This window comes from Hyperoodon ampullatus (genome assembly GCF_949752795.1).
Source record: "Hyperoodon ampullatus genome assembly, chromosome: 3".
Classification (NCBI taxonomy): Eukaryota; Metazoa; Chordata; class Mammalia; order Artiodactyla; family Ziphiidae; genus Hyperoodon; species Hyperoodon ampullatus.
The window spans coordinates 103,940,515-103,955,072 of NC_136916.1; the positions used below are offsets into that span (position 1 = coordinate 103,940,515).

General features: G+C 41.0%; 1 protein-coding gene across 3 annotated transcripts; it reads left to right on the forward strand.

Annotated features, from left to right (window-relative positions):
• Positions 1 to 583: 583 nt before the first annotated feature.
• On the forward strand, positions 584 to 13,655 carry PARP2 (poly(ADP-ribose) polymerase 2; the record flags this gene model as incomplete). 3 transcript variants are annotated; one of them, XM_079700608.1, is made up of 16 exons in its annotated part: positions 584 to 636; positions 1,588 to 1,790; positions 2,062 to 2,132; positions 2,731 to 2,781; positions 8,255 to 8,351; positions 8,757 to 8,832; positions 9,450 to 9,552; positions 10,167 to 10,329; positions 10,582 to 10,720; positions 11,529 to 11,592; positions 11,674 to 11,808; positions 12,068 to 12,195; positions 12,360 to 12,459; positions 12,798 to 12,896; positions 13,142 to 13,266; positions 13,387 to 13,655. In XM_079700608.1, 16 exons carry the CDS (start codon positions 584 to 586, stop codon positions 13,544 to 13,546), a joined length of 1,767 nt encoding a protein of 588 aa, XP_079556734.1. In that variant the 3' UTR covers positions 13,547 to 13,655. The 3 variants fall into 3 exon arrangements, with proteins under 3 accessions (XP_079556734.1, XP_079556735.1, XP_079556736.1); XM_079700609.1 differs by having other exon boundaries at positions 1,588 to 1,727; XM_079700610.1 differs by having other exon boundaries at positions 584 to 629; positions 1,593 to 1,727.
• Positions 13,656 to 14,558: the final 903 nt, after the last annotated feature.

A 14,558-nucleotide genomic window follows, 5' to 3' on the forward strand; every position in this document is an offset into this window, starting at 1 on the left:
TCAGACCTTCCACAGCCCAAAAGTGGACGGGCGAGAGAGTAGTCTGAATTGGGTTATGAGGTCCCCCCATACGGGGTACCTCACCTCAGCCATTGAACTCACTTCGCTGGCCGTGAGTCTGTTCCAAGCTCCGGCTAAGGAGGCATCCGCCAAGTCCCTCCGCAAGGGCGGGATCAATGGCATCTCCTGCCCAGTCTGTCCCTCGCACGGAGCCCCGTTCTCTGGGAACTCACCTCCCCGAACCTCAGGGAGAGCCCTGTTAGGGCCGCTTTTGGCCCTAGTCTCAGACCTTCCCAAGGGACATGGGACGGAGTGACTACACGCACTCAGCTTGTGGCCCCATCGATGAGCTTCCCTCCGCCCTATGCCGAAAGCTTACCTTCGCCCGCCTTATAAGGCTCCCAAACCTAAATACATTTGTAGGTTATGGTGACTTCCCGCAACACATTGCGACATGCAAATACTGCGGAGCGTACCTCCCCTGGAAACTCCTCGCTGGGACGCACGCGCGTTACGTGCTCCCGCCTTTTGACTGAGCCGGCGATACTTGGGAGAGGGTTGATGACATCAGCGTTCTGGCTCCATGGCAGCTCGGCGGCGGCGGGGGACAGGCGGCGGCCGGGCGCGAGGTTTGGAGTGCATTGTTGGGGGCAGAAAGTTGGGGGGCGGGAAGTCGGAAAAGGAACGGTGCCCTCTGCTATAGCCCTTCCTACTTCCATCGCCGCCTGAACCAGCACTTGTCTTGGTACCGAACTTTGAAATGTTCTGTTCTCAAGAGCTTTTGTGATTACAGAACTGTGTACAACAGCTTGTTGACCTGTAACAACTAACTTAGTGCCAGCACTATCTTAAATACCTAATGTCATCCAGTTAAAAAAAATTAATTGTAAGGTGCATCATTGTTTTATGTACCACTAAGCAAGGAGACACGCTTCCAATTAAAACATGATTCACTACTTATAAGTCATCCATGGTAAAATGCATCCCAGTTTCAGAGATAATAAGATGCAACTCTTAGAACTGACTTATGATAAGATATCATACTCTGTGTATTGTGTTCTTACGTGCATAGGTCCACCCCACAAATTCGGTACTGTGTTGTCTTCCTCTGGATTTATCAGTTGGGGCAACTGAGGTACTAAGAGATGAAATAACTTCTACACCATTAAACAGCTGGAAGAGACAGGGCTGCGCTCTAAGTTAGGCACAGACTCCAGAGCACTCTAGTAACCATTATCTCATACCACCTTAGGTAGTTTGAGGATAGATATTTGGGTGGTATTGGGGCACAAGTAAACGGAAGAGATCAGCAGGCTATGAGACTCATGCCTCAGGCCATGAGCTCACAAGGACCTCAAGGCTCCATTTTGCTTTGTTTAGTTTTATGTGGCTAGAATAGCAATTCAGGAACTCATACTGTTTTCAAGAACAGTGGTGTGGCAGTAATTATTTCTTTGTAAATTTACAAAACCACCTCAATCTATTTCTTTAAAAAGATGTTTTTTCAAAGTAGCATCATATTCAGTGTGTACTCATTCTTTCTTTTGCTTCTTTGCCCATGCTTCTTGCCCATTCTGTATCATTGAATGAAGCTGAAAGAGTTAATAATGGCAAAACAGCTACAGAAGACCCTCCACCTGCAAAGAAAATTCGAAAATGCCAGAAGATGAAAAAGGAGCCCGTGGCTGGAGGAAAGGCTGATGATGACAGGACGGAAGACAAGCAAGGTCAGCTCCCCGACATACATAGGCCAGGGAACACCTGGGCCAGCAAGGGGGTCTCTGGGAGGGGTGAGGGTCGGGGAGGTGGGTATCTTGTTTTTTCAACTCTTATTTCTTCCTTTCTTGAAGATATAATTAACTTTCTATCTTTTGGGCATACCACAGGACTCACCTACTTTCTCAAAATCTTCAGTTTCCTGTATTTGAGATGAACTGAGACCTGGGCAGATCAGGAGTGCTTGGGAAGGGCAAAGTTAATTATGACAGGTTTCTGTCTAACCATGACAGATATTTTTGATTCCCATACAAGTAGATGTGGTACATATCTGTCTTTCCTCAGAGTCTGTGAAGACCTTGCTGTTAAAGGGCAAAGCTCCAGTGGACCCAGAGTGCACAGCCAAGGTGGGGAAGGTGAGAGACTCCCATTGATTTCTCAGGGAGCAGTTGTTCATTTGTTATTGGGATTCCTGTCTGGAACATTGCTAGTATCCATTTTAGGAATGCTCTCCAAATATTACTAGTGATTAACTCTCTCCAAGGCTGAGTGATGGCAGGGGTGGGGTTTGGGGGTAATCATCAGGGTGTTTTTTAGCATGGTTAACTTCTGGAGTCATCATCAGCTTTCCACACCTCATTCTCTTTCTCAGTTAGAAAATTGTATCATTATCAGTGTTCTAATGAGAAACTGCCCTGGTATGTATGGCATGAGTTACTGATGAATGGGAAAAGGATTTGAAGAATACAGAAGAAAGGCTTCCTCTGGAACAGGTTTCCTTTAACTGAGTAAGACTGATTTGTATTTCTGTAATTACAAAAAGGCAACATGTTTTCATCATAGGAATGACAGTTTATGTGTAGAAGAACATACTTTTGCATTTCTTTCCCTGGAAGATGCATGTTGGTAGAGTGGGAGAATACTACCTCAAGGCATAAGAAAATTTAGAGCCTCGCTTAGGATCTCATCAGGGCTGTGACTGTACAAATGTCACTTTTTTTCTTTTCTCTCTAGGCCCATGTATACTGTGAAGGAAATGATGTCTATGATGTCATGCTAAATCAGGTAAGGGAAGAAACTATTTTATTTATGAGAATTTCTTCTTGATAATTATTGTTGACAGTGTCCCAGTGCCCAAATCTTTAATTCTGAAGTCCCTTATATTAGCCCCTAGGGGTTCATACTCCCAAGTACTCAGCCCTAGAGCACTCTACCTGATAGTGGAGTCCTCTATGAAAAGCAGATCTTTTAGCAGATTTTATGTCTTTTATTGAACCTATGAACCCTCTGTTCATATCATTTTCTGATAGGTTGTTGGTCTTTTTTCTTATGGGCTTTGAGGAACTTTATATAATGTGGAGGATAGTCCTTTGTCTATAATATAAATTGCTTATATATTTTCCAGATTTGTCATTTGCCTTTTGATTTTCCTTATGGTATACTTTTTGCCCTTACTGAAGTTTTACATTTTTATGTAGTTAAACTTATTAATTTTTTTAAATTTACTTTTTATTGAGGTAACATTGGTTTATAACATTATATAAATTTCACATGTACAACATTAGATTTCTACTTCTGTAAGCATTACAGGGTGCTCACCACCGAAAATTTAGTTCCCATCTGTCACCATACAGTTCTCTATGCTCATCAGAGATATGGGCCTTTAATTTTCTTTTTTGTGTTGTCCTTGTCTGGTTTTGGTATCAGGGTAATGTTTTGTTTTGGGGGAGGTTTTTTAATTACTATTTCAGTCTCTTTACTAGGGTTTGGTCTATTCACATTTTCTATCTCTTTATGATTTAGTCTTGGAAGGTTGTATGATTCTAAGATTTGTCAATTTCCTCTAGGTTGTCCAGTTGTTGGCATATAGCTAGTCATAATATTCTTTTATAATCCTTTGTAATTCTGTGGTACTCATTGTTATTTCCCCTCTTTTGTTTCTGATTTATTTATCAGAGCCTTATCCCTTTTTTTTCTGAGTCTAGCTAAAAGTTTGTCAATTTTGTTTATCTTTTCAAAGAACCAGCTGTTAGTTTCATTGATCTTTACTATTGTCTTTTTAGTCTCTATTCCATTTATTCCTACTCTGATCTTTATTATTTCCTTCCTTCTGCTGACTTTGGGCTTCATTTGCTCTTTTTCTGGTTCCGTTAGGTGTGAGGTTAGATTGTTTATTCACGATTTTTCTTGTTTCTTGAGGTAGGCCTGTATTGCTTTAAATTTCCCTTTTAATACCACTTTTGCTGCATCCCATAGATTTTGGTATGTCTTATTTTCATTTCATCTTCAGTATTTTTAATTTCTCCTTTGATTTCTTTGTTGACCCAATAGTTGTTCAGTAGCATGTTGTTCAGTCTCCACATATTTGTGATTTTTCCAGCTTTCTTCTTGTAGTTGATTTCTACATTGTTGTAGTAGTTTCACGTGATCAGAAAAGATTTTTCATACGATTTTAGTCTTCTTATATTTATTGAGACCTGTTTTGTACCTCAACATATCAATATGATCTATTTTTGAGAAAGTTCCTTGTGCACTTGAGAAGAATGTGTATTCTGCTGCACTTAGATACAGTGTTCTGTACAAATCTATCAAATCTATCTGATTTAATGTTTCATTTAAGGCTGCTGTTCCCTTATTAACTTTCTATCTGGATGATCTATCCATTGATGTAATTTGGGTGTTAAAAGTCCCCAACTATTATTATGTTGCTGTCAGTTTCTTCCTTTAGGTCTCTTAATAATTGCTTTATATATTTTGGTGCTCCTGAATTAGGTGTACATATATTGAAAAACTTGTCTTCTTAATGAATCGTCCCCTTTATCATTATGTAATGTCCATCTTTGTCCCTTGTTAACTTTTTTCTTGATGTGTATTTTGCCTGATATGAGTATTAATTATACCTGCTTTCTTTTTGCTGCCATTTGCTTGGAGTATCATCTTCCATCCCTTCACTTTGAGCCTGTTTGTCTTTAGAGCTGAGCTGAGTCTCCTGGAGGCAGCATATAGGTGGATCTTATTTTTTAATCCATCCAGCCACTCTGTGTCTTTTGCGGGGTTTTTTTTGTTTGTTTGTTTTTTAATTAATTAATTTATTTTATTTTTTGGCCGCATTGGGTCTTCATTGCTGCACGCGGGCTTTCTCTAGTTGTAGCGAGCGGGGGCTACTCTTCGTTGCGGTGCGTGGGCTTCTCATTGTGGTGGCTTCTCTTGTGGAGCATGGGCTCTAGGCGTGTGGGCTGCAGTAGTTGTGGCATGCAGGCTCAGTAGTTGTGGCTCGTGGGCTCTAGAGCGCAGGCTCAGTAGTTGTGGCGCACGGGCTTAGTTTCTCTGCAGCATGTGGGATCTTCCCGGACCAGGGCTCGAGCCTGTGTCCCCTGCAGGCGGATTCTTAACCACTGCGCCACCAGGGAAGCCCCACTCTGTGTCTTCTGATTGGTGAATTCAATACATTTACATTTAGGATGATTATTGATAGATGAAGACTTAGTATTGTCATTTCGTCTTTTGTTTTCTGGTTGTTCTATATCTCCATTGTTTCTTTTTCCTTGTGTTTCTGTTTGCCAGTTTGGTTTGGTGGTTTTCTATGATGTTTTTCTCAGTTTCCTTTTTTTTTAATGTTTAGTGCCTCTGCTCTAGATTTATGCTCTGTGGTTATCATGAGGTTTGTATAAACGTCTCTTAGATAAAATAGTCCTTTTTCTGCTGATAGCATCTTCATTTGACTATATGGCTTCCATCCTCTTCTTCTTCCCCTTTTATGTATTTCTTGTCTCAAATTATCCCTTTTTATGTTGTAAGTTTGTTACCAAATTGAAGTAGCTATAGTTGTTTTTTCTGCTTTTTTTCCCTTTACCCTTTATGCTGTTTAAACCTATTCTGATAGAGTTGTAATTTTCTGATTCTGTTTATCACCTTACTCAAAGTTTTGTGTACCTTTGTCTTTTTCTTTCAAGTAGAAGAGCTCCTTTCAACATTTCTTGTAAAGTAGGTGTAGTGGTGATGAACTCTCTCAACTTTTGTTTGTTTGGGAAAGCCTTTTTTCTCCTTCATATCTGAATGATAACTTTGCTAGGTAGAGTATTCTTGGCTAACAGTTTTTATCTTTCAGTATTTTGAGAATGTCATTCCACTCCTCTAGAGTTTCTTCTGAAAAATCTGCTGATAGCCTAATAAATATTCCTTTATAGGTAATCATACTTTTTTCCCTGGCTGCCTTTAAAACTCTTCTTTTATCATCGACTTTTGACAGTCTTAATATAATGTGTCCTGGAGAAAATCTTTTTGTGTTGAGGGCATTAGATGCTCTCTTAGCTTCATGGAGCGGTCTATCAATTTTCTTCCCCAGGTTTAGGAAGTTCTCAGCTATTATTTCTTTCTGCTTGGTTCTTTTATAGGTTTAATCTCTTCAGAAAAGTATTCCTTCTGTTCATTAATTTTATTCCTGTGCTCATTGAACTGCCTTTCTGAGTTTTCTTTTAGCTCATTGAGCCTCTTCATGAGTTATTTTGTATTCTATATCAGTTAGATCACAATATTCCATGACTTTAAGTTTGGTTTCTGGAAAAATTGTCATTTTCTTTTCATGATACACTGTAACTGTGGTTCTTCGTGGTGTTTGATGAGTTGTTCCTCTGCCAGTACGTCTGAAGTAGCAAACACCGCTCTTCTTTAGGTAAAGCTTTTTTAAAAATCTTGATTCTGAGGATTCAACAGGTTAGAAATTAGAGGCCTTTCTTTTGTTTTCCAGTAGGTGGCGCTGTAACACAAGATTTTGGTTTCTCTTATCGGACCTGCCTCTAGTTACATTTGAGAGCACTTTCCACCCTCCACCACCTCTGTCAGGGGTCACCTGGTGCCCTCCTTATCACTGTTGTGCCTCCAAGGTCATTGGTGCTTTGCTGCTGCTGCTGTCACTGGCGTCACCACCTGGGGCACCAGGATAGCAGGAGCCTCTGTTTGTCTGGGATCTCCTAAGTCACAGGAAAAGGCGCGGGGAGCCGGGTCGCCAGTGCCTCTGAGTTGTCTGGTATTATGTTTAGCCGGGAGCTGCCACTGAGGGTGAAGGTGCAGGGGCCAGAGTCACGGGCCCTCCATGGCTCCCCTGTCACTGCTACCAAGTTACCTGTGGCTGCCAGCACCACTGCAGCCAGGACGCCAGAGTCCTGTGCACCGCCTCACCTGCTGCTGCCAGGTTCTCTGGGGGCACGGAATCGCAGGCACCGCCTCCACTGTTGCCCTGGTTCCACCTCCTCTATGTGTCCCAGTCCACCCACCTTTAGATGTACAGATGTGTGGAATTCTCTGGCATCCTGGAGTGTAAGACAGAGGCACCTTTGTTGAGTTGTGGATTTTTTTTACTGGTTGTAGATTGAAGGGGAGAGATGAAGGGAGCATCTTTTCTCCACCATGATGCTGATATCCAATTTTTTTCTTTTTAATCTTTTTTCTCTTTGTTTATTTTTGTTGTTTTGGATAGATACTACACATGCCTGGTTAATGTATTTCCTGAATATGTCTTCATATTTGAATTGATTGATCTATCATATATACTTTTTTTTTTTTTTTGCCTGTGGCAGCGAGTACTATCAAACTCCAGTCACAGAGGCAAGCTCTACTGGTGTTAGTGAAAATCCTGCCGTTAATATAGCACACTTCCGACACTCAGAAGTTCATTGGCCAAGACTGGCCTCCACTCTGTATCATATATACTTTTAACAGCTACCTAGTATTCTTTTATTACCACTTTTTTCAGTTAAAATATCATGAGCAGTTAGAAAAGATCCTAAGGCCCCATTTTGTTCTACCATTTGCGACTTTATAATGTGAACAGACAGGAGGTAGGAACAGGAAACACACTTAACAAAGAAGACTGCCTTGATGACCAGGGTTTGGCCTTACAGCACAAGCTGCTGTTCCTTATCATGGACTGCTCACTCTCTTCACTCAGAGTAAGTTACTCACAGGATACCGCTTTTTAGATACTAGTCACATTTTCTCTGAATGTCTCCAGCTCAGGTCACGTTAGGTATGGGGCAGGTGTGGCAGTGGTTTCTGCCTATCCTCCCTCCCCTCCTTACATCCTGCTCTCAGCTCATTGTCAGATTGCTGCAGCTGACAAACTGGAGCTGTAAGTGGAACTATTGAAGAATAAATTGTCTAAGCAAACAAGCATAATAGTGACAGATCTTTGGGGCATCAAAATTGTTTTCACTTGGAAAATAGTTATTGGGAATGGATTGGGAGCTGGAAAATACATGTGGCCTCGGAAACACCTATGGAGGGAAGTGATGATATTTGAGGTTGGGTAGAGGTTTTAGGAAGCTTCCAGCCTTTGATTCCTAGGAACTCAAAGTTTAATATAGAAACCCTTTTCCTCCTTTCTTATATCCTTACTCTTACACGAACCTGATTTTCTTGTCCCTTGCTGTCCTTTCCTCATGGCAATTATTGGTACCTGTGACCAAGGAAGAGTCATTAGTTTATGTAGCTTCCATTTGCAAACTTCTGTCCTTTTATGTTCATATTTCTATCATCGTAGACCAATCTCCAGTTCAACAACAACAAGTATTATCTGATCCAGCTGTTAGAAGATGATGCACAGAGGAACTTCAGTGTTTGGATGAGATGGGGCCGAGGTAATGACTTTTATTGTGGATTTTATGAATTATTATTCAGAAAGTGAGTAGCCAAAGGATCCTCTGGGTTTAAATGGGTGAAGTGGAGTTTCTCTAACCTGTCAGAGGCTTAGGAATCAAACTGTGCTGCTTGAAATTGGGGAGTGGCCAGCATCCTCATTTGCAAGTTCCCATCAGAAAAACTACTAGCAGCCTGTTGAGGCTGAGAACTCTCCTGCAGTTGGGCTGCTAGTGCTGTTCAGAGGCAACAGGATCAGAAGCCCTTTCACCTTTTCCTTCTTCCCTTCCTACCCATTTGTCAGATGCTAAGCGGAGAGACCTTAGAGAGCTGGCTTGTTGCTATCAGAGAACTGTTCTTGGGTTGGGGGGCAGAGAACCATCTTACATGTGGCATTTACTTTGCAGTTGGGAAAATGGGGCAGCACAGCTTGGTGGCTTGTTCTGGGGACCTCAACAAGGCCAAGGAAATCTTTCAAAAGAAGTGAGTGCTAAGAAATGAGTACAAAAAAATATCCTTCTTCTTCTTGGATATCTCTTCTTTAAGAATTTTATAATAAGTGTGATTTCGCCTAAACAATAATGTCTTTCCACTGTGACACTGTATGATCGGAACACCAAACTGCATCCTTAGTTAGTGATTAAATCACCTGGAACCGTGAAATTGACTAAAAAGAGAAGAAGCTAATGTATTCAGCACATGACCAACAATTTAGGAAATTTTGGGAAAAATGAGATGAGACTATTCAGCTACAGTTTGAAAAATTATTTTACTATGATATGAAAAACTTTCTGGAGTCTCTGGGAATGTTTCTTTCAGAGAAAAGGATTGGATAGGGATCTTTTCTCTTAAATCTCAACGACTTTTGTGATGTTTGGGGCCTTTGGGAAGCTCAAGCATCCTTTTTCCCATTTTTTTTGTTCCCTTTGTCTCTAGAGCTTTTCTGTCCATTCAGGGTCCTAATTCAGAATCCAGATTTATGGAAAATTGATGTCGCAGGAAATAAAGAGTTTGAAGATGTTCTTAGGAAATAATTGTAAGCCCATCCCTAGTAGTAGACCCTTGTTTGTAAGATTTTCTCACCACCTTGAACTTTACAGATTCCTTGACAAAACAAAAAATAATTGGGAGGATCGTGAGAAGTTTGAGAAGGTGCCTGGAAAATATGATATGCTACAAATGGACTATACCACCAATACTCAGGTAAACTCTGACTATACGTTTAGGGAAGAACTGTTTCCTCTTAACCAGGGTGAAGTCTAGCAGAGTGACTTAGATGAGGTCCTAGTCTCTGTTATTTACTAAGGTTCTTATAAAATCTTAGGTCCTGTTTCCAGAAGTTTAATATTATGAATCAGGAGAGGAGTAATAAATAGTCAAACTGATAAAACTACATTTAAAGTTGCCTTCACTTCTAGTTATATACCACAGTTTTTAAAAAATTTAATTTTGAATGCTGAGTTATAACCAGGATGCTAAAAGGATCTGTCTTGAAAACTGTCACATATCTGAAAAATGGAAAACCAGTCTTTTTAAGGTGAGAAGATTTGAGATACAATAGCCTCTTTACATACTTAATGACATCATATTTGTAGGGCCTTATAGACTTACTCTGAGTGTTTAACTATGGGAAGCAGAAGTAGGACTAGAAGGTGGAAGTCACACTGAGTACTCTAACTAGGTTAATAATGGAATGGGCCTGTGTTCAAGCAGAGGCTGATGTTGACCTGCCAGGAATATTGTAGAGCCAGTCCTCGCAGGGAGCGTAAAATAGATCCTTTCAGATTTTATGACTTTTTTTTTTTTTTTTGCTGTAGAGTGAAGAGGAAACAAATAAAGGTGAATCTCTCAAATCCCCCTTGAAACCAGAGTCACAGCTAGATCTTCGTGTACAGGAGCTGATAAAGTTGATCTGTAATGTCCAGGCCATGGAAGAGATGATGGTAGAAATGAAATATGACACCAAGAAAGCCCCACTTGGTAGGACTTCAGATTCTATCCTACATTCTCACTTCATATTCTAGTTCCTTTACCAGGATATTTTATCACCATCATGATTTAAAGCTTGCTGATATTACTGAATAAAGAAAGATTTGGGGTGAGAGGTTGCGTGGGGGGAGGAAGAACAATTTTGAAAGTTGAAAGGTGAGAGTCTTTGTTGGGCAGGGACACAAATACATTTTACAGGCTGGGACCCTAGTTGTGGAGTCTGATCTCTGGCTGGGTCTGCAGGGAAGCTGACAGTGGCACAAATCAAGGCAGGTTACCAGTCTCTTAAGAAGATTGAGGATTGTATTCGGGCTGGCCAGCATGGACGAGCTCTCATGGAAGCATGCAATGAATTCTACACCAGAATCCCACATGACTTTGGGTAAGGCCTGTGCTGTTACTTCACTTTGGTATTCTGCCCAGCCATATCCCCTACATCACTCAGCAGCAACTATAATCTTTTTAAGTTTTCATTTCTAAGGAAATGATCATCTTGAATAGCTGTAGAGCCAAAATGATTTATAGATAGCCTATTTAATCAGCTTATGAGTATGGGATGTGATCTCCTGGCCTGATTACAACCATATTCTCTGACAGAGTGGAAGTTACCAACTCAAGAGAGAGTGGGTCTAGCTATCCAACCAACATGTAAAACACCTTCAGGCCTATCACCCTGTTTCCTGTTCTTTAAGGTGACAGTAACACACTAACACCATTTCTGTGAACTCAAAGGATATTAGGTATATAAAATACATTTTATCTTTGTTGATTCTGCATTCTGGTGCTTACTTTATTTTTATTCCTCTATTGCTTTATAGAAGCCTGTGACCTAGAAATAACCCCAATTGGTCAATAGGTATATTTCTGCCTCTAGATAGGACTTCATCCAAACTATTCCTTATTGATGTCAATACATCTTGTTTTTAAAAAGTTCCCATAAAAAGGAATTTTAACTCTAGTCCCAAATGTCAAAATCTATATAGCTTGTTCATTTTATCCTACTCAGAGTATATGCATAATATCTCTTTATATATTTGGAAGTTAAAATCTCTTACAGATCTCTATCAAATGGAAAACCCCAGTTTCTTATACCTATTTTCTAAAGGACCTATCTTTAGTCTGTTATTTTTAGTCATGTGCCTTTTGGCCACACATCAGAGAATTAATTATTGGTTATATCTCTGTCCTAGACTCCGTACCCCTCCATTAATCCGGACAGAGAAAGAACTGTCAGACAAAGTACAGCTACTAGAGGTGAGATATGTGTGGATTGGGAAGTATTACATCTCTTGTCCCAGGTTTCTCCCACACTGATTTTCTGTCTCATCTTGTCAGGCTTTGGGAGACATTGAAATTGCCATTAAACTGGTGAAGACAGAACTGCAAAGCCCAGAACACCCACTGGACCAACACTATAGAAAGCTACATTGTGCTTTGCACCCTTTAGACCATGAGAGTTATGAGTTCAAAGTAAGAAAAATGATCATTTATTTTCATAAAAAAATAAATGATCCACCCTTCCCCATCCCCCTGTTCTCTGACTACTTCTGGTTAAGAGAAAACTTTAGGGCAGAACTTCTATTTACTAGGAATTGGGAAGGTAGGGCTCTTTCTAGCTGCCCTTGTGAGACCATTTGGGCCAATTTATACCAGAAGCCCTGAGGTTCTTCAGCTCACCGTGATCTCTTATAGAGTCTGCATGAGCCATTTCTTTCATTCTTCTTCACAGGTGATTTCCCAGTACCTACAGTCTACGCATGCTCCCACACACAGTGGCTATACCATGACCTTGCTGGATGTTTTTGAAGTAGAGAAGGAGGGTGAGAAAGAAGCCTTCAGAGAGGACCTTCATAACAGGTCTCCATTTAGCTTTGGGTTTGGGAAGACATTCCCTTGCCTGAAGCGCAGTTATGGAACTTATAGAGAAGGATAGCGGAGACAGCTGTTGGTGTTTTTTTATGCTTATGGCCTATATTTGCAGGAGAGCAAGAGAGAGTACAATAATATTGGCTCTTCCTTAGGATGCTGCTATGGCATGGTTCCAGGCTGAGTAACTGGGTGGGAATCCTGAGCCACGGGCTTCGAATTGCCCCACCTGAGGCTCCCATCACAGGTTACATGGTGAGTAGAAATTGAACCCTGGAGGTAGGTACAAGGGAAAAGAATACAATTTTCTCAGTCCTTCCCCCACCCTTTTTTTTTCCTAGATTAGGATTAGGTGGTGACCTGGCATTGACTGTGACCTTCCTTTCTTAAATTCCTAAGGATATCCCTCCTTTCTCCCCAGAAAGCAGAGATTCATTGATGCTTCTGCCTTCTCTTGGAACAGAATTGTGAGGGGAAACGGAGAAGGGTCTATATTGTATTTAAGATAATAAAACACAGGGTCAGTGGTATGAGCCTCCCTTCTAACACAATGGGTTAGGCAGTTGACCTTGTTTTTTATTTATGTGTTTCAGTTTGGAAAAGGAATCTACTTTGCTGACATGTCTTCCAAGAGTGCCAATTACTGCTTTGCCACTCGCCTAAAGGATACTGGACTTCTGCTCCTGTCAGAGGTAAGGCAGGAACACATCCGTGATTTCTAGTTTATTATTAGCTCCTATTTTTCCAAAGAGAAAAGTTCAGCCACAGAACCAAGAGGTTCACCTGGGAGAACCTGAGAGGGAAGCCAAGTGCAATTTCCACTGCATTCGATTCTTCTGCTGGAGTAGGAGAAGAAAGTACTGATGGAGTTTTCTGTTTGGCTTTAGGCCATTCATTTCAGTAGGATGTGGTCATTTAAAGATCCTTTTCTTTGCAGGTAGCTCTAGGTCAGTGTAATGAGCTACTAGGGGCCAATCCAGAGGCAGAAGGATTACTTCAGGGCAAACACAGCACCAAGGGGCTGGGCAAGATGGCTCCCAGTCCTACATGCGCCATCACCTTGTAAGTACTCAGAGCCTGGAGGGTCAGAAAACTCCTTTTGGACAGATAAGACTCTCTACTTTCTCTATTCAAACTTCTGAACCAGAGGCAGATGTTGACACACATTCTTCCATTTGGCAGGAATGGGAGTACAGTGCCCTTGGGACCAGCAAGTGACACAGGAATTCTGAATCCAGAGGGTTATACCCTCAACTACAACGAATTTATTGTCTATAACCCCAACCAGGTCCATATGCGATACCTTCTAAAGGTTCGATTTAATTTCCTGCAGCTGTGGTGAATGTTGATATTAAACAAACCAGAGAAAATATGATCTTCAAGCAAGAAAACAGGCAATGTTGTACTTTTGATTTTCTCATATTTTCTGTAATAAAGACAGTACAAATCTTCCACTGGCTGCTTCGGGCTTTACTTCTGCAAGCACATATTTCTTCTGATGTTAGTGTATCTTTATTTCCAGGACAGAAAATATAGCTTCTCTGCGTCTGCCACAGCTAGCTGCAGGTTACTCAGGATCCTGTTCTGTTCTTTCACAGCAGAATAGCCTCTGTGCATTGAGGGAGACTAATGAAGGTTAATGTTTTTCCCCATTTAATACAGTTTTTCTGCAAACTGGAGTTTGTTGGGTAGTATTATAGGAAGGATAGAGGCAGCAAAGACTGAATTGTTTCCCATACAAATCTTCTCACTTGCCTTTTTCCCCTGTTTACCACCTGCAGACCAGGTCTCCCACCACTTAGCATCCTAGGTATTTTGGGGTAGCACTTGGAGGACTGTCTAAGCCTAAACATATCTCAGGGAGGAAGGGAGAGAAGGAGAATGATTTTGATGTACCCCACTCCATCTAAGAAGTACCAAAGTCTAAAACAGATCCAGAGACTTCTTGACTATTTGTAAACACATGCAACACAGATAAACACACACATACAACATACTTCCTTAGTAACAATGAAGGTTATTTAAATGAAAACAATAGCTTGTTAACTTTTTAGAGACCAGATTACCAATATCTATCAAAAATTTTAAATGTACACCCTTTGACCTAAAAATTACAGATGTACATGTTTACATAGACGATGTCACTGCAGAATTGTTATATGCAAAAAAACCCATAAATAAGGAACTAGTTAAATATATTCTCACTGAAATACTATGCTGCTATTAAAACTAGACTATAGGGGCTTCCCTGGTGGCGCAGTGGTTGAGAGTCCGCCTGCTGATGCAGGGGACGCGGGTTCGTGCCCCGGTCCGGGAAGATCCCACATGCTGCAGAGCGGCTGAGCCTGCGCATC